At 43.9% G+C, this 24,415-nt stretch overlaps 1 protein-coding gene across 9 annotated transcripts in view; it reads right to left on the bottom strand.

The window, feature by feature from the left end:
* The window catches only part of atp8a2 (ATPase phospholipid transporting 8A2), an 889,999-nt gene that overhangs the window by 568,806 nt on the left and 296,778 nt on the right, over nucleotides 1-24,415 (bottom strand). For 7 of the 9 annotated variants that reach the window (XM_070892260.1, XM_070892256.1, XM_070892257.1 and 4 more), the window contains 3 exons: nucleotides 12,629-12,674; nucleotides 6,456-6,496; nucleotides 3,276-3,349 (listed from right to left, as the gene is read on the bottom strand). In XM_070892260.1, coding sequence (XP_070748361.1) covers nucleotides 3,276-3,349; nucleotides 6,456-6,496; nucleotides 12,629-12,674 — 161 coding nt within the window. Of the gene's footprint in view, nucleotides 1-3,275; nucleotides 3,350-6,455; nucleotides 6,497-9,702; nucleotides 9,727-12,628; nucleotides 12,675-15,154; nucleotides 15,208-24,415 lie in introns of those variants that run through there. The other 2 variants (XM_070892262.1, XM_070892263.1) reach the window with 2 other exon arrangements.

Consider the following 24,415-nt stretch of genomic DNA (forward strand, 5'->3'; position numbering starts at 1 on the left):
AGGGTTATGGGGAGCGGGCGGGTAAGTGGAGCTGAGTCCACGGCCAGATCAGCCATGATCTTGTTGAATGGCGGAGCAGGCTCGAGGGGCTAGATGACCTACTCCTGTTCCTAATTCTTATGTTCTTATGTTCTTATTTAGCCCCAAAGCAGTGATGGCAGCAGAAGCAGTGCTGCAAAAGTCAATGCTGGGGCACTCAAAGACCCAGCTAAGAGAGCCCTCTACAGCCAGCGTCTCACTGCTAACCTGGCATCCCTTGATGACCCCGAGACGCAGAATGCCCACAGCGTTTGGTTTGCCCTCCAGGTCTCCATAACCAATGCCTGCAAAGAGACTCTCGGTCACTCAAACAGGAAACACCAGGACTAGTTTGATGAGAATGACCAGAAGATCCAAGAGCTAATAAATCGCAAGCGCTGCGCATTTCCGAGCCTAAAACAACCACCCAACTCAGGAGCAGCAAAACAGCATTACAGACAGCTTAAGGCCGAGGTCCAACAAAAAACCCGTGACCTAAAGAACAGGTGGTGGATGGAGAAAGCACAGGAGATACGACAACTGGCCGACAGCCATGATGTGCGAGGATTCTTCAGCGCAGTCACGGCCACCTGCGACCCAAAAACCCAAGGCCGCACCCTACTGCTGGCCAAGAACGAGGAGACACTCAAGGACACAGAGGCAGTTAGGACCCGCTTGAAGGAGCACTTTGAAGATCTCCTTAACCGAGACTCTGCCTTTGACCCGACTGTACTCAACTCCATGACGCCCGCCACCATCTCAGCAAACCCCCAACCCTGCACGAGGTAGAAAGGGCCACCCGCCAGCTTAAGAACAACAAGGCAACGGGAGCGGATGGAATCCCCACTGAGGCACTAAAGTATGACGGAGAGGCACTATTGGCACAAGTACAAGTACATGACCTCATCTCTCTTATCTGGAAGGAGGAGAGCATGCCGGTAGATCTGAGATGCTATAATCATGACCATCTTAAAAAAAGGGACAAGTCTGACTGTGGCAACTACAGAGGAATCTCCCTGTTATCAGCCACTGGGAAAATCGTCACTAGAATCCTCCTCAACTGTCTTCTCCCTGTGGCTGAGGAGCTCCTCCCGGAGTCGCAATGCGGATTTCATCCTCTATGGGGTACAATGGACATGATTTTTACAGCGCGACAGCTGCAACCCTTGTACATGGCCTTCTTTGACCTTACAAAGGCCTTTGACACTGTCAACCGCGAGGGGCGATGGAATGTCATCCTCCGTTTTGGCTGCACCAAAAAGTTTGCCACCATTCTCTGACTGCTCCACGATGACATGCAAACCGTGATCCCGACCAATGGATCCATTACAGACTCAATTCACGTGCGGACCTGGGTCAAGCAGGGCTGTGTGATCGCGCCAACCCTCTTCTCAATCTTCCTCATTACAATGCTTCACCTCACACTCAACAAGCTCCCTGCTGGAATGGAACTAAACTACAGAACCAGTGGGAACCTGTTGAACCTTCGTCGCCTCCAGGCCAAATCCAAGATCTTCCCAACCTCTGTCGTCGAACTGCAGTACGCAGACGATGCATGCGTCTGCGCACATTCAGAGTCTGAACTTCAAGTCATAGTCAATATCTTCACTGAGGCGCACGAAAGCATGGGCCTTACACTAAACATCCGTAAGACAAAGGTCCTCCACCAGTCTGACTCCACCACACAGCACTACCCCCCAGTCATCAAGCTCCACGCCGCAGCTCTGGACAACGTGGACCACTTTCTATACCTTGGGAGCCTGTTATCAACAAGGGCAGACATCGACAACGAGATTTAACACCGCCTCCAGTGCAGCCTTCGGCTGCCTGAGGAAAAGAGTGTTCTAAGATCAAGCCCTCAAATCTGCCACCAAGCTCATGGTCGACAGGGCTGTAGTGATATCCGCCCTCCTATATGGCTTAGAGACGTGGACCATATACAGTAGACACCTCAAATCACTGGAGAAATACCACCAATGATGTCTCCGCAAGATCCTGCAAATCCCCTGGGAGGATAGATGCAACAACGTTGGTGTTCTCGACCAGGCCAACATCCCCAGCATCGAAGCACTGACCACACTTGACCAGCTCCGCTGGGCGGGCCACATTGTTCGCATGCCTGACAAGACTCCCAAAGCAAGCGCTCCTATACAGCAAACGAGCCCAAGCTGAACAGAGGAAACCTTTCAAGGACACCCTCAAAGCCTCCTTGATAAAAATTAAACATCTCCACTGACACCTGGAAGTCCCTGGTCAAAGTGGAGGAAGTGCATCCGGGAGGGCGCTGAGCACCTCGAGTCTCATCGTTGAGAGCATGCAGAAACTAGGTGCAGGCAGCGGAAGGAGTGTGCGACAAACCAGTCCCACCCATTCTTTCCTTCAACGACTATCTGTCCCACCTGTGACAGGGACTGTAATTCCAGTATTGGACTGTTCAGTCACCTAAGAAGTCATTTTGAGAGTGGAAGCAAGTCTTCCTCGATTTCGATGGACTGCCTCTGATGATGATGATGATGGTCACCTCAGAGTACTGCTCAGCATCTGTTTTCTCTCACTGAAGGGTCTTGGGACATGTTCTACATTAAAGTTCTATTTGAGCAAGTTGCTGTTATTGTTGGAGAGTTTGGTGTATTTCACATTGTGCATTAGATGAAACTTTTCCAAGTTGAGATTAACACACACTGTTGCAGCAGAGTACATGGACGATCTGGCTCATCTGACTGAGCGCTCAACACGTGGTACTGGGTGACAAAGGTGCCACTTTTTGAAAAGTCCATTCCCAACGCTGACATTGCTCATCTTGATTAGTACAAATTTTACTCTAAATTTAACAAAATATACAAATAATAAATCAGATAAATACATCAAATCAGGAGCAGTACTGTCATCCTGTGAGCATTTCAAAAGTTGCTGCCCTCTCGTATAAACGCTTGAAAATATTTGTTAAATACTAATGACATTAATTAGAGGAACATATAAAGGTAAAAGTATGAAATCACAGTATTCTCTGATTAAATTAAGAGCTGGGGATCTGGTTATATTTTTGAAATTGGTTCAGAGCTCTATTTTTATAGTCCTCAAAAGACTCAAACATGTCAGAAGTTCTGTTCAGTTCCATTCAGAGCTACTAACATCTAAGAATTTTTAGAATATATAATTATATGTGAAAATGACAACCATGTTTGAAAACAATTATGGCAGTCTAAATGCCTTCATTCAAAACAACCTACAATGAACAACTTCACAAGATGCCTGACCTGGTGGAGATAATTATCACATCAGCTGGGAGGCGTTGTCCATTGATGATCATTATAATATCACCCACTGCAACCTGCAAAAAATTGAACAACGTGACATTGAAAGAAAAAACAGCAGAAAATAAAAAATACAAACATCGTAAAAATCACAATTACAGTGCTCGAGTTACAGACATCCAGGACACAGCCAATAATGCCAGGCTTTAGTTTTGTCTTCATTAGTAGACCTTTAATTTGGATTTGGTGCTTGAAATACTGCCTAATCAAAATTTTAAAGTCAACTCTTTCAATAACTGTGTCTTGGCTGAAATTCCTCACTTCCATAATATCTATATATATATAAATAAATATATATAAAAAAATATATATAAAGTTGTGCATTAATTCTAAAGTCAAATTGATTAAATATATACAAGAATTGTTAAGACTGTGATAGACACACAAAGCAAGCTAATTGTGCCCTTAGAAAATGTGCCAATATGATACTGTTAGTTATTGCTGTGTTTCTGCTGCGACTCAATCACAGCCTTTCAACTGCCCTTCAAAACACTCACTATGGTATATTTTCAGTATACCATTTGCCATTCATCATTATTCAGTAGGGTGTAAGTTAACTTTTAGCTTTATCAGCAAGTGTCTTTATGAATAGCTTTATGTCAAGATGTTAGAACTGCAGTTTTTAAATTAGCTTTTTATTCTGTGGCTTGCTCCACAATGGACAACTATTTTCAATGATGGGTGTTCTTTGACTTGAAGGAAAGACTTCAAGCTGAAGGAAATTGTGATTTAACCTAAACAAACCTCTCTCTTTTCCTTCCCCATTTCCAAAGATGAATTGTGGAGAGAAAGAGGGTTAACGTTGGAGATCGATAACTATTTCTCTCTTCACAGATGCTGCCTCCTCTGCTGAGTCGTTTCCAGCATTTCTGTTTTTATTTCAGAGTTCCAGCATCTGCAGTATTTTGCTTTTGTCCAAAGATAATGTTATTTTCAGACTGCATTTAAAAAAAAATCAGTTTAGTCCCATGACCCAATACATTATCAGATAAATTCTAATTTTTATTCCAAAGAAACCTACTGCTAACACAAACCAAGTAACTGAGACTTTTGCAATCCCAATCACCTAATTTTTTTTGGCAGGGAGGGATTTTAATTTACATAAATTACTTTGCTGGCTCACACTGAAATGCCTGAGTCAGAGTAATATTCAAGACTATCAGCAGCTCACATTCATTTCGACATTGTACATAGAATGGTTGTCCTCAGGTTTAATATTTGTTCTTTTTTTTTAATAAAGTTTTCTGAGCTTTAGAAAGTCAAATAATGGAAACAAAACGTCTGGATGGTAAACAAGCAGCCCTTTGGGTCCTTCTTCACCTAGCTAAATAAAAAGGCATGCATATGATAAGTGCGGTAGCACTGTTTAAGCGAAATAGTCGATTTCATCCAGAGGCTTCAGTCAGCTGCCAGTCCACAAAGCCTTCCACTCCAGTGCAATCTTCACTGCATATGACAGAGGGAACATTTCAAATATGCACAGTTTTCATTTCAAACGCTAAAAAATTACCAATGAGAAAAATATTCAATTCTGTTGAGACTAAAATATCCATCTCATCAACGTTCATATTATGACTTTAATGTGGAAACCTCCCTCCCACTACCCTGTTTTTCATACAGCCTTAAAAGGGAAAAAAATGGCAATATTAGCAATTCAATCATCAACTTACCAACTGGAGATTACTACTTCATCATACAAAATAATAACTGCTCAATCACCAGTAATTTCAAATGGCGGAAATCCTTGAGAAGCAGTGCCATTTACGCTGTTTCCCCAGGATTTCCACCGATATCCCGCTGAAGTCACGCCAAGATATATTGGGGAAGCACAGCGGAAATTCTACCCCAATCATTGAAGAGATTTGGGTTTGTGTTCTGCATTATTTTACAATTTCTTCAGTCACCACAGCTCAAGGAACAAACAAAAAATGAGCTGTGTTTTAAATGGCTGCTTAATGTGAATTCTGGTGCATCAGTTGTACATTCGTGGATATTCTTGTCTCCTCAGAATACAGGGGAGTGACCACTGTATTTTATAGGAAGTTCAAATAAAGAGCTAACTTGGGCATGGAAGTGATTTAGTGAGGACTTGTCATTTTCAGCTTTTACTTTTCTTGAACTCGGGTTAAAAACACAGGCGAACACATGCTTTTTCATGTCAAAAGTAACGCATTCATAATCAGAGAACTTTGAGTTTAACTTGCCATACATTTTGGAAGGAATACAATACTTCAAATAAATACAAACTTATTACACTGAAATCATCATCATACAATGCTCAAGAGCTAGACTATATTGGTGTAGCCCTAATGTTGGAATTAATCTTTCAAGGATAGTTACCAATTTAAACTCAGAAGCTTTTAGTCTGAATTTTATATAATTTACTGCGTCAATCAACCGCCCGCCTGCCTCATCTGTTCTCCTTTAGGTGAGCAATGATAGTGCTGGATGTTAGAATAGTTTCCAGTGATGAAACTGCAACTTCATATATTCGCTGTTGTAAAAAATGGAAAACGTGTTGTTATCTATTGGACAAATTATTTACCCAAGGGGAAGATAATAAAGAGATCTAACCACTGGATATCATATCCAGTGGGCTGGTGTTGTGTCCCTTATGTTAAAAAATAAGTTAATATTTCTAAATGAAAAAAAAATCACCATGTACTGATTAAGTTTTTACTCAAAATTCTAGCAGAATCTGTCTGTGTGCTGGTCAACTGTTACAATCGGTTGTTTGGCCAAATTCTGGTGAGACTCCTCCAAAATGAACCAAGTTGGAATATCAGACTCGTGTAAGGCAAATGATTTGGAATATAGCATTCAATTGAAGTGTTGCTCTGTTTTCAAAGTTCAATTGAAAAAACACATCCTGATTTTAAGATTCAGTAGTGGGGAAGCATTGGGGACCCTGATTGATGTCTAATCTCGATTTCCTATTACACATATGGTGGAAATCCTACAAAACGGCCACTAAATACTCAGTAGTTATTTTGTGAGCATTTAATTCCCAGCTCTGAAAGTTTAATTTAAAATCATCCAAATATACTTGATTTTATCAAGTTCAACTGATTGCTGATTTCTCTAACAACCTTAACATATACTTTGTACACATGTATCACGTACCTCTTTCCAAATAATAGTCTGCCACTTGCCATTTCTTAAAACTGGAAAGAAAAAACACATTTCTGTAACACGAACTAGGACAGAAAACCTGGAACTGTGCTTTTTGTCTTGTCTCTGTTGCTCTCGTTAAATATCCACATTTCATTACTGTTCAACTGTTGCCATTATAGATAGCTATCCCACTAAACCACATTTTAAAAACAAAAATCCACAGCATGACTACAAAAATAAAATTCTGTTTTTATTAAATGGAATTATGGGATTTCCAGCAGTATTTTAGAATCATTTCACAATTTCATTCAGCGTCAAAACTATGAATCAGTGATCTTTATTATGAGGGGTTCTTTTACCTGAGCTACTTAAGTCAGAGTGGGAGGAACATTAGGGAACTATTTCTTCATCGGATTGTTTGTCTGTTTGTATGCTCTGCATTATTGATAGTCATGATTGCTAACCATTAATAAGCTATTGATATCCTTCTTATGACATGACCATTTAGTCTAACATCTGTGGTTGGGAAAATGTTGGAGTCCATTATTAAAGAAGCAGTCGCAGGACATTTGGAAAAGCAAAATTCAGTCATGCAGAGTCAGCATGGATTTATGAAGGGGAAGTCATGTTTGACAAATTTGCTGGAATTCTTTGAGGATGTAACGAACAGGGTGGATGAGGGGGAACCAGTGGATATGGTGTATTTGGACTTCCAGAAAGCATTTGACAAGGTGCCACATAAAAGGTTACTGCACAAGATAAAAGTTCACGGAGTTGGGGGTAATATATTAACATGGATAGAGGATTGGCTAACGAACAGAAAACAGAGAGTCGGGATAAATGGTTCATTCTCGGGCTGGCAATCAGTAACTAGTGGGGTGCCACAGGGATCAGTGCTGGGACCCCAACTATTTACAATCTATATTAACGACTTAGAAGAAAGGACAGTGTAACGTAGCCAAGTTTGCTGACGATACAAAGATGGGAGGGAAAAGCAATGTGAGGAGGTCACAAAAAATCTGCAAAAGGACATAGACAAGATAAGTGAGTGGGCAAAAATTTGGCAGATGGAGTACAATGTTCGAAAGTGTGAAGTCATGCACTTTGGCAGAAAAAAAATCAAAGAGCAAGTTATTATTTAAATAGAGAAAGATTGCAAAGTGCTGCAGTACAGCAGGGTCTGGGGGTACTTGTGCATGAAACACAAAAGGTTAGTGCGCAGGTAAAGTAAGTGATCAGGAAGGCCAATGGAATCTTGGCCTTTATTGCAAAGGGGATGGAGTATAAAAGCAGGGAAGTCTTGCTACAGTTATATAAGGTATTGGAGAGGCCACACCTGGAATACTGCATACAGTTTTGGTTTCCATATTTATGAAAGGATATACTTGCTTTGGCGGCAATTCAGAGAAGGTTCACTAGGTTGATTCCGGAGATGAGGGGGTTGACTTATGAGGAAAGGTGGAGTAGGTTAGGCCTCTACTCATTGGAATTCAGAAGGATGAGAGGTGATCTTATTGAAACGTATAAGATTATGAAGGGGCTTGACAAGGTGGATGCAGAGAGGATGTTTCCACTGATAGGGGCGACTAGAACTCGGGGGCATAATCTTAGAATAAGGGGTTGCCCATTTAAAACTGAGATGAGGGTTGTAAATCTGTGGAATTCGCTGCCTCAGAGAGCTATGGAAGCTGTGTCATTGAATAAATTTAAGACAGAGAGAGAGACAGTTTCTTAACCGATAAGGGATTAAGGAGTTATGGGGAGTGGGCAGGGAAGTGGACCTGAGTCCATGATCGGATCAACCATGATCGTGTTAAATAGCGGAGCAGGCTCGAGGGGCCGTATGGCCTACTCCTGTCCCTAATTATAAATGGCTCTAAACACAAGTACATCAGAATTATTTGCTCTGTAATATGCATTTTGGGCCTCATGCATTCTCAAAATGCTATGATATTTTCATTCAAATATGGTAATAAAAGCATATTTTATTTTTACATTTAATGTAAATTTATCATACTTTAAAAAAGTGTCACTTCACTAACATTTTGAGGCTATTTTTATGAAGTTTCCACTGTCTAGCATAACATTTGAAAATGGTTTGTGAAACTGTAAATCATCTTTGACTACAATCACCTCTGTTGTTTGGACCTGTGCGTCCATGGAAAACAAAAATAAATGTCTAACTCCAGACAACACAAAGCCTTTTTATGCTTGATCACACTAGCATTCACCCAGCTCTGAAATCAGCTGAAATGCAACACACAACATTCAATACAACGCATTTAAATCAAGGTTGCTGAACCTGCGCTGGAATCGGTGAGACTTGCCTCAGGGGTTAATCTCATGTCAGCATCAGTTTAGATGCATGCTAAAATAATCTGGCAGATTATAATCACAAATTAAACATCTTCTATCCACTCGCTTCTCCTTCTTGCACCACAGGCTCTCTTTTATCCGGTATGTTTCTTTATAACAAATATTTTTTAGACATAGATGACACTGGGAAGGCTGCTTTTTATGCCCCGAGAAGTTGATGGTCGGTCTTCAATATTTTTTGAAAACAACTAAAGGTTCCAGAGCGCATCAAGAGTTAATCACATAGTGAGGGACTGGAGAACTGAAGAACATTAGTGAACCAGGTGGGTTTTTTAATGACAATATGGTAGCTTATGGGATAATTTTTTGGAACCAGCTCACAAATTTGGATTTATTAAACTCAATTTCACAAGTTGCCAAAGTGGTATTTCAGCCTTTAGGTAGCTAGTCTAGCTCCATTACCATTGCACTATTGTACTCTACTAGAAAAATGTAAACAAAAATCACTGCAATATTTGATCAATTTAGCTCAATTGATGATACGGTCTGTCACATATAAGTCAGCAAATTATGGATTCAAGCCCGCTACGATCTTGAATAATTAATCCAGGTTAACACTTTGGTGCAGTACTGATCAGATGTTGCATTGTGAAGTACCATCTTTCGGTTGGAACATTAGGCAAAAGCCCCTCTTCCAGTGGTTCTAGTTGAACCTAATAAGCATGAAAGAGAGATGGGAATTCTCTGGTGTCCTGGCAAATAATAACCTCGTGGACTGCAGTCGTTCAAGATGGCAGCTCACCACCATCTTCTCAAGGGCAATTAGGGATCGGCAATAATTGCTAACATTGTCCCATCCCATGAATCAATAAAAAAACCAAATCGATTATTTGCACGAACATTTCTGTGTCTTTCTGCACATGCACGTCATCGGACCCACCTCTCTTTGCGCATGCACACCCGATCTCCTTCGGCGCATGTGCACAATCACCAAAGTCCGCCCGCGCATGCGCAGAACCCCACAGTTGCGGCTGCAGTGTAGTGCGGGTCACGCTTTGTTCAGCTCTATTGGAGAAGGCCTGTCATGAGATCTATGCTGGCCGGGGAAGGAGAGAGGATCGGAAGGGGAGAGAGAGCGGGAATCGGAGAAGGGGGGGGGGGGGGGGGGGAAATCGAAGGGAGAGAGAGAGAGAGAGAGAGAGAGAAATCGGAGGGGGAGGGGGGAAAAAAAAAATCGAAGAGGGGGAAAATCGGAGGGAGAAGGGGGAGAGAGCGAGGGGGAAGAGAGGGAGGGAGTGGAGAGAGCGAGGGGGAAGAGAGGGAGGGAGTGGAGAGAGCGAGGGGGAAGAGAGGGAGGGAGTGGAGAGAGCGAGGGGGAAGAGAGGGAGGGAGTGGAGAGAGCGAGGGGGAAGAGAGGGAGGGAGTGGAGAGAGCGAGGGGGAAGAGAGGGAGGGAGTGGAGAGAGCGAGGGGGAAGAGAGGGAGGGAGTGGAGAGAGCGAGGGGGAAGAGAGGGAGGGAGTGGAGAGAGCGAGGGGGAAGAGAGGGAGGGAGGGCGAGAGAGCAAGAGGGGGAGCGAGAGAGGGAGGGAGAGCGAGGGAAGGGGAGCGAGAGAGGGAGGGAGGGAGGGAGGGGGAGCGAGAGAGTGAGGGAGGGAGGGAGGGGGAGCGAGAGAGGGAGGGAGGGAGAGGGAGGGAGGGAGGGGGAGCGAGAGAGGGAGGGAGGGAGGGAGGGAGGGAGGGGGAGCGAGAGAGGGAGGGAGGGAGGGGGAGCGAGAGAGGGAGGGAGGGAGGGGGAGCGAGAGAGGGAGGGAGGGAGGGGGAGCGAGAGAGGGAGGGAGGGAGGGGGAGCGAGAGAGGGAGGGAGGGATGGAGGGGGAGCGAGAGAGGGAGGGAGGGAGAGCAAGAGAGGGAGGGAGGGAGGGAGAGCGAGAGAGGGAGGGAGGGAGGGAGGGGGAGGGAGGCAGGGAGGGGGAGCGAGAGAGGGAGGGAGGGAGGGGGAGCGAGAGGGAGGGAGGGGGGGGCAAGAGAGGGAGGGAGGGGGAGCGAGAGAGAGCGCAAGAGAAGGAGGGAGGGAGGGGGAGCAAGAGAGGGAGGGAGGGGGAGCGAGAGGGAGGGAGGGAGGGAGGGAGGGGGAGCGAGGGAGGGAGAGCAAGAGAGGGAGGGAATCGAAGGGCGAGAGGAGATGTGGAGAGCAAGAGGACTAGAGGGAGGGGACGAGAGGGAATTGGAGGGAGAGGGAATCGGGAATTGGAGGGAGAGGGGAAATCAGAGGGAGAAAGAGGGAGAAATCGAGGGGGGGGGGGGGTGGGGAAGAGGGGAGGAATGAGGAGGTCAGGAACCTGGGCGTAAAGAGTACGGTGAGCACAGTGGAGAGTGAGAGCGAGGACGTGATCCAGATGGCAAGACGGATCACGTTCTTCCAACCCCACACCCTTTACACCCGCACCACGTTCTCCCTCTCCTCCCCCTACATCTGGTTGATCAGGAACTTGTTGGGTGGAGAATGTCTGTGAAGGTCATGAACTTGGGCAGAGGGAAAAGGACAGGAACTCCGGGAGCGGGGGGCAGGGAGAGGAGGTCAGAAACTTGGGCTGGGTTGGGGGCAAGAACTTGTTTGGGGGAGTGGGAGAAGGTCTTAACCCGCGAGGGTGAACCCGGTCTGTTCCAAGTTAGCTCTGTTCTGTCTGGAGTAGGCAATCAGAATGGCTCGAATTGTCCTTTGCAAAGTAACTGATTACGTAGTCAGGGTGGTTCTAACTACACATTCCAGAGAAACTGCTGGGTTTATCTTGTCCTCCAATGGGTCCAATCAGCACTCAGGACTTGTCAACCAAGGGGACCAATCAGAGCTTTAGGTGTTGAAAATAAACACGTCCTAAAAAAAATCATCCCACAACCACCATCAATAAAATAAAACAGATTAACTGGTCATTCATCTCATTACTGTTTATGGGACGTGACTGTGCACTAATGGCCGCTTCATTCTCCTACATAACAATAGTGACTGCACTTGAAAGTCATTCCTTGTATGTGACGCACTTTGAGACATTTCAACAGATATAAAAACATGCTATATAAATGCAAATTCATTCTTTTCTTTTACCCACACATGTGCAGGAAAAACAAGCAACTGGTTAGTGTAGCTGGCTGAGCATGCTCAGTTTAACCAGGTCATCTCAGTTAATCCACACACAATGATCCCATACCCTGAGCCTAGCTTCTGAAAGTTTTATCAAGGCAAATGGCAAGTTAGCAGTAAGCAAAAACCTTTTCACCAGACATTACAGTCACCTATAATCTTCAATTAATACTTCAGTATTGCAATTATAATAGTCTACACAAATACTCCCAACACACCAGTCCCGACGAGACAACTTATTTTTAGTTGAAAGTATAATTTTGGCCAATGAACTACACCCAGGAATGACTTGTGCCCCACAGATAATAGCAACTTTTAAGAGTTATTGAAGCAGTGTTTAATAACATTATTTGTTCATCAAATTGCATATTTCAGATGGTGGTGTGATGTTGGGACGAAGTACTGTAATCTTCATGCATAGACTTCTATACAATTAGATACCTTAGAAGCTATTTGAAAAAGTAACTACTATTGAATAGATTGCAGGAGTTTTCACAGTTTATCACACTGAATAGTTTACAGCAGGAATCTCCGATTACAAGCAAGAAGCTCCTGTGAATACATGCTCATCTTGAATATCATAGAAATGGGATTGAATCTGACAAAGGCGATTTCTATGATTTGTTATACCCATTAGATTTCTATGGGGTTTGCACACTTCGCTCTTACTTTATTTAAGATGCAGTACCCCTCAAGCATTCTGATCCTTCACTTCTCAGGCACTCACCTTTTGTTTTCTTCTTGTTGATGTTATTATCAGCTTTATGTCTTTTCTGTTACAAAACAAAACAAACAGAATTCAAATGCTTTGTAATCTGAAGATTGCTCATTTAAAATAAATCATACATTACTAGTTTTGTAGATATGCTTCAAGATCCTGATTTTTCAAAATAACTTATTGTGCCATTAGCACTGGCACTGTAACAGTGACCAATACTTCAGGACACAAAGTGATAATACTGCAGACAACTGAAATGGTTCTCAAACTTTTGCCAAAAGCATTTACAAATTCTGCCAAAAGGCAATCGAATACATATGTTACATGATATTTGGCATGCAGAATCAAACACATATTTGAGATTTTATGCACCAGCTTACTCCCTTGCCAACATTTTAGAACCCATCAGTTTCCTATTTGTGAAAGTATTTTGCATTTTGACCTCTGGCCTCCATCTTACTCTCCCCTTTCTTCGGTCAGTCCCTTCAAGGGACTCTGAAGAATTAACTGTCTATTTCTCTCTCAGATCCTGAATAATTATTATGCAACTCTAGTATTTTTGTTTTTATAAAATACATACATGAAACTTTGTTGCTTTACGTGAGATGAATATTACTGTCAACAAGGCAAGCATTATTAATTATTAATACATTTGTAAACATTTTTGAAATGGCAAAGTTAAACTAACGTGATCTTGTGCACAGAATGCACATAGCTGGTCTCATCATTCACTTAGGTCATCACATACTTAGACCGAGACCAAATTATATGACATGAACTAAGCACTTTTATCATAGCTGGTAAATCAAACACACAAGTGGAGACAGTCCTCAGTTTGGGACAAAGTTTTGTTTTTGCACTGGAGTGCATGGAAACCACACTATAGATTGTGGTTACACTAATTAAATATGTTATCCTACAAAATTTGAATAGCCGATAAATTAGATTTTGGTGCAGACAAAATGCATTCATGAACAGATTAAAGAATATGCAATATAAGGAAGGCAAGTGGTAGCTGAAAAGCTCAAAATGAAGCCACATCGCAACATAAAAACTATAAATATAACAGGCACACTCAAGATCAGGGCCAATACTACTTTTTTCTGTTAGCTGGTCTGTTTTTTTAATTTTAATGATGCCAACCTCAATTTTCAAGTTGGTTTCTGTAAGTCTCCCTCTGACTTTTAAGCTACATATGCCAGCTTAATAGGAGCACAAATATATACTGTCAGTTTGCAATAATGCCAAAACATTTCACAAGTAATTCAGTAGCCTCTCATACCAATTCCCGAGAGCTGACAGCATACGTTATATATTCTGTCAAATAATAGATAACTAATTAAATCCTCATGTTCAAAGCCAGAAAATAAATCCTTTAACTTACACACTAGTTTTAATGGCCAAGATTGTGGCGTTTCTCTTCTTCAGACGAACTATTCCACTGAATATACAAACTAAACAGGGCTAACAATCAATGCACATCAGTAGAGTTGTACAGGGGAAGCAGTAGAACATAAAAGCTTTTAGGGACAGAAAAAAGCCATTTGATGGGGCAAGCTATTCCCTTTATGACAGATCTCAACCCCACTTACACTTCTTACCATATTCCTCAAACTCTCTTATTTCACAATCACATTTATTGTCTTTTGATTTCTGATAATATTTGCTTCAATAGCAATCCCTAGTAACTGATTTCACAAGTCATTTACTCTGGGCAAAATAATTCTGTTGAACTTCCCGACTTAATTTCCCACCTTCCTAACGTTTAGTGTGCGTCCTATTATTTGATCTCTTCCAGTGAACAAACACAACATTTCAGAATAAAACTATGAAGTTATTTTATTCAGGATTTAATCTGAATAATAAAATTTAATAAAGAATCCATTATCTGTCAGAGTTATAAAGGTTTGCTATTCAGATTGTATTTGACCTCTCCTCCTATAGATCGATTGTGCATAACAGAGCATAAGACTGACAATAAATATCCTAAATGATGACTATCCCAAACCTATTCAATCAGGAGTTCAACTTGATTTGTTAATAGAAAATCAAATCTGCACTCATTTTGACAGGCCAAAACACTTCATACAACTCTGGTTGTAGTTTTTCTATGAAGTACATGCTTTTTAAACTGACAAATAAGTCATGTTGTGTTAAATAGTAAAACAAAACAAGGATTAAACCAATCTAATGAAACATCAGATTTTCCATTAAAAGCATAAATGCAGTGAATCAATGTCTGCATTAGTATTCCTTTTAACCATTCCTATTAACAGATAATCCTCCAATTATCATGTACTGTATTTGACCACTCCTTCTACAGATCTATTGTGCATAATGAGTATTGACATTCAAAGTCTCAACAAGTATTTCAGTTATAAAATAGCGACAATGGAATAAATCAAATTAACATATTAGTGTGTGGAAAATATTTTGAATGTTCTAATGAATAAATTTAGTTCATAATTGAGGTTTCAATGGAAAAACACCGTCAACTCAAGTAAATTTAGAAATCTGCCCAGCTGATTCCCTCACCTGCTGTGCTGACTCCTCCTCCTCCTCCTCTTTCACTACAGTAACAGAACAATGAGGATCAGACACATACTGGTTACACTAAAACTCTTCAATACCCTAGCTCGTGTAGGATTGCCAAAATTCATGGTCAACAACATCTTCCTCCAATTGTTGTTTTACATTAGCCCATTAAGGATCTGTCTCTTAGGCAAGTTTGCCAGCACAGCACAGCATTACAGTAGTTCCAGGGAAATTGTTGTCAAGTTACCCTTATTCCACTAATGCATAGGTGTTAAGTTTCAGTTCTCTTGTAAATAGATTATGTAAATTATCCTGCAGCTCCTCATTAAGTTCATTAAACCCGGTAAATCTACTGCTTAAATCCAGGTCCTTGCACTGTGGCTTAGAAAGGTAACGGGCAACATTTTTCTTTGTGCTTTTTCCTTGGTGATACTGTTAAGCATTCCAAGGTGAGATGTCCCACCGAGTGTTGTAATGTAGCCTCTTCCTTACACTGCTGAAGCACTTCATCTTCGAGCTTTTGATGCACCCTCGAGTGTAAAGTCCCGACAGTTTCTTTTAACATTTGCTCTCCAGCTTCAAAAATGCAATACTCCTATTGTCAACTGTCGAAGTAAAAAAATGAGCTGTTGTGTGAAGTAAAGAAATATGGTATCTATTCAGAATGGATTGCATGGAGAAAATGTGTCCTTTTTATATGTTGGATCTGGTACGCTCATAATAAAAGGATGAAACTGAGCACTGTGTACAATGAGCAAGTGTGACCGAAGCTCCTTTAAGATTCCAGAGTGCAGGTACCTTTTGGATGGCCTGTTTATATACTGTGCTCCCAAGGGATGCTGGGTCCCTTGGGACTCCAACAAGTGGGCCCTCTGGTGGTCAGATGTCATGCAGGTTACAAAAGGGTACATAACAGGATCAAAGAAAAACATGAAACTGGATTAAACGTAGGGCACCTGCAAAGGCTCAGCAAATGTATTCAGCCAGTTGGCAGTGCATCTCAGCTGGCGTACTACAATTGGCTTCAGTGCCCAGGGTTCGAAAGTGGAAAATCCAGAACACCTTGGGCTAGAACCTTCACTTTTGCGGTTAAAATGGGCAATATTTCTGGCGTGAATGGTACAAAAGGGTTTTTCAGATCGCTGGCTTCTCGCCCACTCAAACCACCTAGTTTCCACTTTTGAAAATGGGCGTTACCACGAGTGATACAAAATGGGCAGTAGTGTTAAATATTTTTGACTTTCTGCCGTAAAGTGTGGCCGTCCTTAGCAACGGCACGGCAGCGCTGATTCCCGTGATTCTGGATGTCAAGGGTCACCATGACATGCGCAGAAGAGGAGACAGGGAGTTCAGAAAGACTGAAGACAAGGCTGCGTTTGGTGTGGCTGCTTTGGGAGGAAGGAGGGAGACGTTAGAGTTTCACAGCAAGTAGGCAAACAAAAATTAGCTGTTACCAGCCACATAGTTGACCGAATTTGGCCTATAATGGAGAGAGAGGAGGCATCACAGCATGCTGTGGAGACTGACGCTGGAGAGAGCAGTGAGATGGGAGAGGAGCACATTGGAGGCCGCAAAAGAGTGAGGAGGTTCTGAGACGAGGCAAGTGCCTCCCTCCTGCAGGAGGTCGAGTTACGCTGGGGTGATTTGACACCGGGAGGGCGTGGGAAGCCTCCCCAAAGGCCTACCAGAGGATATGGACAGAGATAGCAGAGGTGGTCTCGTCGGCGACCAACGAGGTTCGTGAGGGCAACCTATGCCGTAAATGATGGAACGACCTTGTGGGATCCACAAGAGTAAGTATTACATTGATTTACATGTACTTAAGTATTTATATAATTTGATTTGTAACAGTCATGAGTGACTATCAGCAGATGTGAGGTCTTGCACTTTTACCAGGAATGTTTTACTCAAAGCCTGCGGTCACGGTGTACGTCTTTAGGTAAAGAATAATCAATATCTTAATAATCATGATTACATCTGTCGGTTATGTGTTGGATCAGTGTTTGTGACAGTACCTAGCAATGATATCATGCAACGATCTCATGCCATGTCATCCCGTCATCTTTCACAGAAGAAGCTATCGACGATGTGGTCCGTGCAGAGGCGAACGGGTGGGGGGGGGGGGGTCACCACTCCCCAGCGACATTCGAGATGGAAGAGCGAGCGCTCGCACTCGTGGGGAAGCACCTCGGACAGCCACAGACCCATCTGCAAATCCTGAAGTGAAGCCACGAGAGTAAAGCTTACACCATGACATCATGTAAAGTCTATAGATGCCACACCCACTCATTTCTGAAGTGTCATAGTAATAAAGCTGGCCTAATGAAAAGCATTGCAATGCACAATGTGTTGATGGTCATGAAATGTGATGTCGGAGATGGTTTTGACATCAGTGCTGCTTTTGTCGAGCATATGCTGTATGTAGTGCTGGACTCACCTTGTCACCCTAGCACCCCCTTCTCCTCGAATAACCTCATTTGTGTTTTGCAGCTTAGCCAGCAGCGCGGCCCCAGGCAAGACCAGAAGTTGGGAGGGGACAGAAGCTGGTGGACGATCCTACTGCATCTGGTGCTGAGGTGCTGCAATTCTCGCCCATCAATCCGCTGGGTCTGTTCTGTGGATGACAGCGCGGACTTCGAAGAACCTGCATCACCATGCTCCAGAAGCCATGCCACCCCAAGGCCATCTAGTGGTCGACCAGTCTTTCCTGCCTCCACTCTGGAGGCACCGGCCCCAAGCACCTCTCCACAGTGCACCCAATTTGTCCCCAGGATGGCGCCAATCCCGCGGAGGCCTCATGGACATGGCAGGCCTGTTCCATAAGCGCAGTATGACAGCAGAGAGATGGTACAGTTTGTCCAGGAGGACTGTAGACATTGGTGACCAGCTCATCGAAGCATTGGGGGGCATATCCCGACAGCTGGCCACCATGACAGAGTACATTCCGCGCATGGCGGAGTCCCTGGACGTGATAGCCAGGAATACTGCTGCCACAGGCCTCCTAGTGGTCCCAGAGCGCGGCACTGCACCTTAGGTTCTGCACCACCACTGCGAACGACAGATGAGAGCAAGGACCAAGATCCTGCTTCTGTATCAGAGAATGTTGCCCCCTCGGTACCCCTCGCTCCTGTACCCGTGCAATGACCACATCTGCCTTCATTTCTCCCCCCGCCCCCGAATGAGGCACTGCCTGAGGAGCTCCTCGGCCAGGTGCCGTGGAGCGAGGAGGGGGAAGGGGTAGAGGTGGGGAGAAGGAGGGCGGGGGTGGGGAAGGAAAGTGAGGTGCATGTGCCAAGGTGATGGCTGTGTTATATCTCCATCTGGGTGCATGCAAGTTGTTGCAATGTATGGGGGCTGGGGACCACGCTTCTGATTTGCCTTTGCATTGTGTGTTGCTGGGCATGTTGAACATGTGATTTATGTCAATGGTGGAAAAAGTGGGGTGTGGGGAGGGGTTGGGTGTTCGTGGCTGTGATACTTATGATTTCAGACCAATGTTGGTATTAAATTTTTGTTATTGAACATAACCTTGTTTCGCATTGTCTCGGGTAGCTGCACCGTTACACACTGGTGATTCCTTACCACGAAAGGGTTAAATACAACTTATCAATGTAAACTTTAACTGGCACCAAGGTGATGGGCACCGTTGATGTCTGAGCTGCACACACACAGCAGTGCGTCAGCATTGTCACTCACATCAGCACTCTTCAGACAAATCTTTCAGATATCAGCTCCTCACGCAAGAGTGGGACTTAACAAATGCCAGCCACACCGCTGGCGTACATTCCGGTTAGTTCCACTTTTTGTGGGCAGTTTTCTTAGCGAGCGATATTGTGGGCGATGAGTGCGAGGTGATGAAATTGACAATGGACGATCCCCATGGCCACTAGTTTGGGTAAATATGCTCTTTACGACAAAAAACAGTGGGCGGCGTTAATTCCGTGCGTAATGTAACGCTGACCAATATTATGGCCGTTGATTTCGCCCATTCTGATGATTCCGCCCCAAAAAAGTGGGCAGGCGGTAATATTTTTTCCCGGCGTTAAGCATATGGGGAAAGTAACGCTCGGTGATAAGTTTCCTAAAAATGCCAAAATGGGCGATATCTGGGCGTTATACATCATTTCAGCAGTAAAATGGCATTATGCATGCAAAAAAGTGGAAGTTCTAGCCCTATGTATGGACCCCTGTTGGAAATGCTCATGTGAATGTTCAATAAAGAGAGGATCAGGCTCATCTGTGACCTCCTAGTCAAATAACCTGCTAACACTCATTGCTGCGGCTCACAATCAAATAGTAGCCGTTTTGGAGAAGTACCAACACTTGCTGAGTCAACGACCCAGAATTTGCGGTCAGCAATGAAGCAAAGACATTCACTGCTGGCCCTGAAATACACTTCACACAAGGATCTCGCGATCCCTGTGTCGAGAACTTCGGATTTTCCAACCATCAATTCAAATCAACCTATTGTAGTGGGGATCCCCTGGTTCGAATTGCTGTGACCTCAACAGGCTGTCTAAGCAGCCAATGAAAAGGCAGAATTTTCACAGACAGCAAATAAGAAAGTGAATAAGCTCTTAAAATTGTAGCTTTATAAAATAATGAGAGAGAGCAAAAGATCGATCGGGGCTCTCACATGGGGATAAAAGGAAACCTGAAATAATGATAGACAAACTTTAAAAGAAAAATTTTCAAACATTTTGGGGAAAATTTCTTAATTTTGATTAAAATGGGCAAATTTCACACTGCACAAAATTAATATTAGCTTTCCCGGTCCTTAACATTTGTTTAGCAGTAATAAGGCTGTCAAAATCCTAGTTACACTTAATGTCTTTGGGACTAACTTTTAGTGAGGAATTTAACTTACCGTGAAAGAGACAACATTTTCATCAGTTTCAATGATTTGTCTGATTACACAGAATGCTGGCATAGCGTAGCCTGTTTCGGAGCTGTCAATGTCTGACAGCAACTTCGGCATTTCCGCATGCGGCAAATCCTAACGTTGCAGTCAATTTCAACGGCAGAATTATGCCAGTTTGCCATCATCCCTACCGCAAATTCCGTGTCAATTGTCTTCAGGATAAGAGGGGAAGGAATAAAAGTGGCAATAAAAATTATATCCTAAATGTTGCTGCAGTAAGTGAAAACTGGAAGAGACCAAAGAATATATTAACTTTACCAGTGCCATTGGAGGTTAATCACTGGCTTAACGATTAAGTAACCTTGTTATTTGAATGAGCTGCAAGAGAAGGTGGATTTTTAAAAATTACAATAAATTATTTTGTACCAGCCATTCAGCACTTTTCTCAAACTAAATTTGGATTATGTCATCCCGAAGTATCTCCAAGCCCTATGCTCAGTCCCATCTTCTATCTTAACTTCTCAAGATGGTTCTCCTCACTGCCTGCTCCACTCTATTTGTATACATTCTCTGCAATCACATTAGAAGTGAGGAGAGAGGAAAGGAGGAAAAAACAAAAGAATGAGAGAAAATAGACAGAATTAAAGGGAAAAAACCCCATAATTTTTGTATATGAGCAATGCCACTGAAGATCCACTACATTATAATACATTGTGCATTACATGGTATAATGCTCCTCTCATAATAGAAACATAGAAAATAGGTGCAGGAGTAGGCCATTCGGCCCTTTGAGCATGCACCGCCATTCAATGAGTTCATGGCTGAACATGCAACTTCAGTACCCCATTCCTGCTTTCTCGCCATACCCCTTGATCCCCCTAGTAGTAAGGACTACATCTAACTCCTTTTTGAATATATTTAGTGAATTGGCCTCAACAACTTTCTGTGGTAGAGAATTCCACAGGTTCACCACTCTCTGGGTGAAGAAGTTTCTCCTCATCTCGGTCCTAAATGGCTTACCCTTTATCCTTAGACTGTGACCCCTGGTTCTGGACTTCCCCAACATTGGGAACATTCTTCCTGCATCTAACCTGTCTAAACCCGTCAGAATTTTAAATATTTCTATGAGATCCCCTCTCATTCTTCTGAACTCCAGTGAATACAATCCCAGTTGATCCAGTCTTTCTTGATAAGTCAGTCCCGCCATCTCGGGAATCAGTCTGGTGAACCTTTGCTGCACTCCCTCAATAGCAAGAATGTCCATCCTCAAGTTAGGGGACCAAAACTGTACACAATACTCCAGGTGTGGCCTCACCAAGGCCCTGTACAACTGTAGTAACACCCCCTTGCCCTTGTACTCAAATCCCCTCGCTATGAAGGCCAACATGCCATTTGCTTTCTTAACCGCCTGCTGTACTTGCATGCCAACCTTCAATGACTGATGTATCATGACACCCAGGTCTCGTTGCACCTCCCCTTTTCCTAATCTGTCACCATTCAGATAATAGTCTGTCTCTCTGTTTTTACCACCAAAGTGGATAACCTCACATTTATCCACATTATACTTCATCTGCCATGCATTTGCCCACTCACCTAACCTATCCAAGTCACTCTGCAGCCACATAGCATCCTCCTCGCCGCTCACACTGCCACCCAACTTCGTGTCATCCACAAATTTGGAGATATTACATTTAATCCCCTCGTCTAAATCATTAATGTACAATGTAAACAGCTGGGGCCCCAGCACAGAACCTTGCGGTACCCCACTAGTCACTGCCTGCCATTCTGAAAAGTACCCATTTACTCCTACTCTTTGCTTCCTGTCTGCCAACCAGCTCTCAATCCATGTCAGCACACTACCCCCAATCCCATGTGCTTTAATTTTGCACATTAATCTCTTGTGTGGGACCTTGTCGAAAGCCTTCTGAAAGTCCAAATACACCACATCAACTGGTTCTCCCTTGTCCACTCTACTGGAAACATCCTCAAAAAATTCCAGAAGATTTGTCAAGCATGATTTCCCTTTCACAAATCCATGCTGACTTGGACCTATCATGTCACCTCTTTCCAAATGCGCTGCTATGACAGTCTTCATAATTGATTTCATCATTTTACCCACTACCGATGTCAGGCTGACCGGTCTATAATTCCGTTTTTTCTCTCCCTCCTTTTTTAAAAAATGGGGTTACATTGGCTACCCTCCAATGTAACCCGCATAGGAACTGATCCAGAGTCCATGGAATGTTGGAAGATCACTGTCAATGCATCCGCTATTTCCAAGGCCACCTCCTTATGTACTCTGGGATGCAGACCATCAGGCCCTGGGGATTTATCGGCCTTCAATCCCATCAATTTCCCCAACACAATTTCCCGACTAATAAGGATTTCCCTCAGTTCCTCCTTCTTACTCGATCCTCTGACCCCTTTTATATCCGGAAGGATGTTTGTGTCCTCCTTAGTGAATACCGAACCAAAGTACTTGTTCAATTGGTCTGCCATTTCTTTGTTCCCCGTTATAACTTCCCCTGATTCTGACTGCAGGGGACCTACATTTGTCTTTACTAACCTTTTTCTCTTTACATATCTATAGAAGCTTTTGCAGTCCGTTTTAATGTTCCCTGCAAGCTTCCTCTCATACTCGCGTGGAGGACGCGATCACTGGAGGGTTGAAGTCCTCCCACCTCCAACGGATCCCCTCCATCCACCCCCCGTCGAGCAGCGCCAGTCCACCACCTGCAACAACCCACAGAGGCAACCCGTGCACCGCGCCATCACGGAGCACCCCACATTCACACCACCAACGACTGGGGCAACTCCATCAGTGCCGGTGCGCAGCCCCGCCCGGACCGGGACCAACATGGGCCGCCCAGCCCGACCGTCCCACAGCCTCCCAACGGCCCCCCGACCCATCACCGACAGACTCGCCCCCACATCCACCGACATGAAAACTGGAACACCATCTATCTCAACCTTCATCCCCAACGGGGAACACCCAGCGGCGAAGGCAAACAATCCATACACCTCACCGTGGGGCTGAGCCGCCCCTCCACCCACCGCCCCACAATCCGCGCCGGACCCATAGCCATCCGCAGACCCCGCATTGACACAGTGAGTTATATTTCTCCTACACATTCACTGGAGGTGGCCCCCCGCGCTGCAGCCCCCCCACACACAGTCTCCAAAGCGACAGTGGTGAGCCCTGCGACTCCCCCCACAACGCCAGCACGGAGCCACCCGACCAGCCCCCCTCGGCGGACCCCGAGTCAATGGACCCATAATAGTCAAATGCATGCAAAGGATTCTAGTTAAACTTTAAGTTAATCTTTTATTTATGTTTATCCTCTTTATAATGTTTTGATTACATTAACTTGAACCATCAAGGATTTTCCTTCTTAACAGTTTAAAAAAAAAAGAGCTAATTGCGACATTTTCACCAAGGTCTCTTTACTTTGAGGCCAAACTGCATTCTGCTGAATTTCATTCCTGAAAAAAACTGTGGCCTCATCTGCAGAGTACACACAGCCCAGGGATTTAATCTGTTCTTTGATCCAGTCATTGCCCTCTACTCTGTGATACTCTATGTAGTATCTCCAAATTTGCGGATGATACTAAGTTGGGTGGCAGTGTGAGCTGCGAGAAGGATGCTATGAGGCTGCAGAGTGACTTGGATAGGTTAGGTGAGTGGGCAAATGCATGGCAGATGAAGTATAATGTGGATAAATGTGAGGTTATCCACTTTGGTGGTAAAAACAGAGAGACAGACTATTATATGAATGGTGACAGATTAGGAAAAGGGGAGGTGCAACGAGACCTGGGTGTCATGGTACATCAGCCATTGAAGGTTGGCATGCAGGTACAGCAGGTGGTTAAGAAAGCAAATGGCATGTTGGCCTTCATAGCGAGGGGATTTGAGTACAGGGGCAGGGAGGTGTTACTACAATTGTACAGGGCCTTGGTGAGGCCACACCTGGAGTATTGTGTACAGTTTTGGTCTCCTAACTTGAGGAAGGACATTCTTGCTATTGAGGGAGTGCAGCGAAGGTTCACCAGACTGATTTCCGGGATGGCGGGACTGACATATCAAGAAAGACTGGATCAACTGGGCTTGTATTCACTGGAGTTCAGAAGAATGAGAGGGGATCTCATAAAAACGTTTAAAATTCTGACGGGTTTAGACAATTTAGATGCAGGAAGAGTGTTCCCAATGTTGGGGAAGTCCAGAACCAGAGGTCACAGTCTAAGGATAAGGGGTAAGTTATTTAGGACCGAGATGAGGAGAAACGTCTTCACCCAGAGAGTGGTGAACCTGTGGGATTCTCTACCACAGGAAGTTGTTGAGGCCAATTCACTAAATATATTCAAAACGGAGTTAGATGTAGTCCTTACTACTAGGGGGATCA

The sequence above is a fragment of the Pristiophorus japonicus genome, chromosome 10, assembly GCF_044704955.1.
Source record: "Pristiophorus japonicus isolate sPriJap1 chromosome 10, sPriJap1.hap1, whole genome shotgun sequence".
NCBI lineage: Eukaryota > Metazoa > Chordata > Chondrichthyes > Pristiophoridae > Pristiophorus > Pristiophorus japonicus.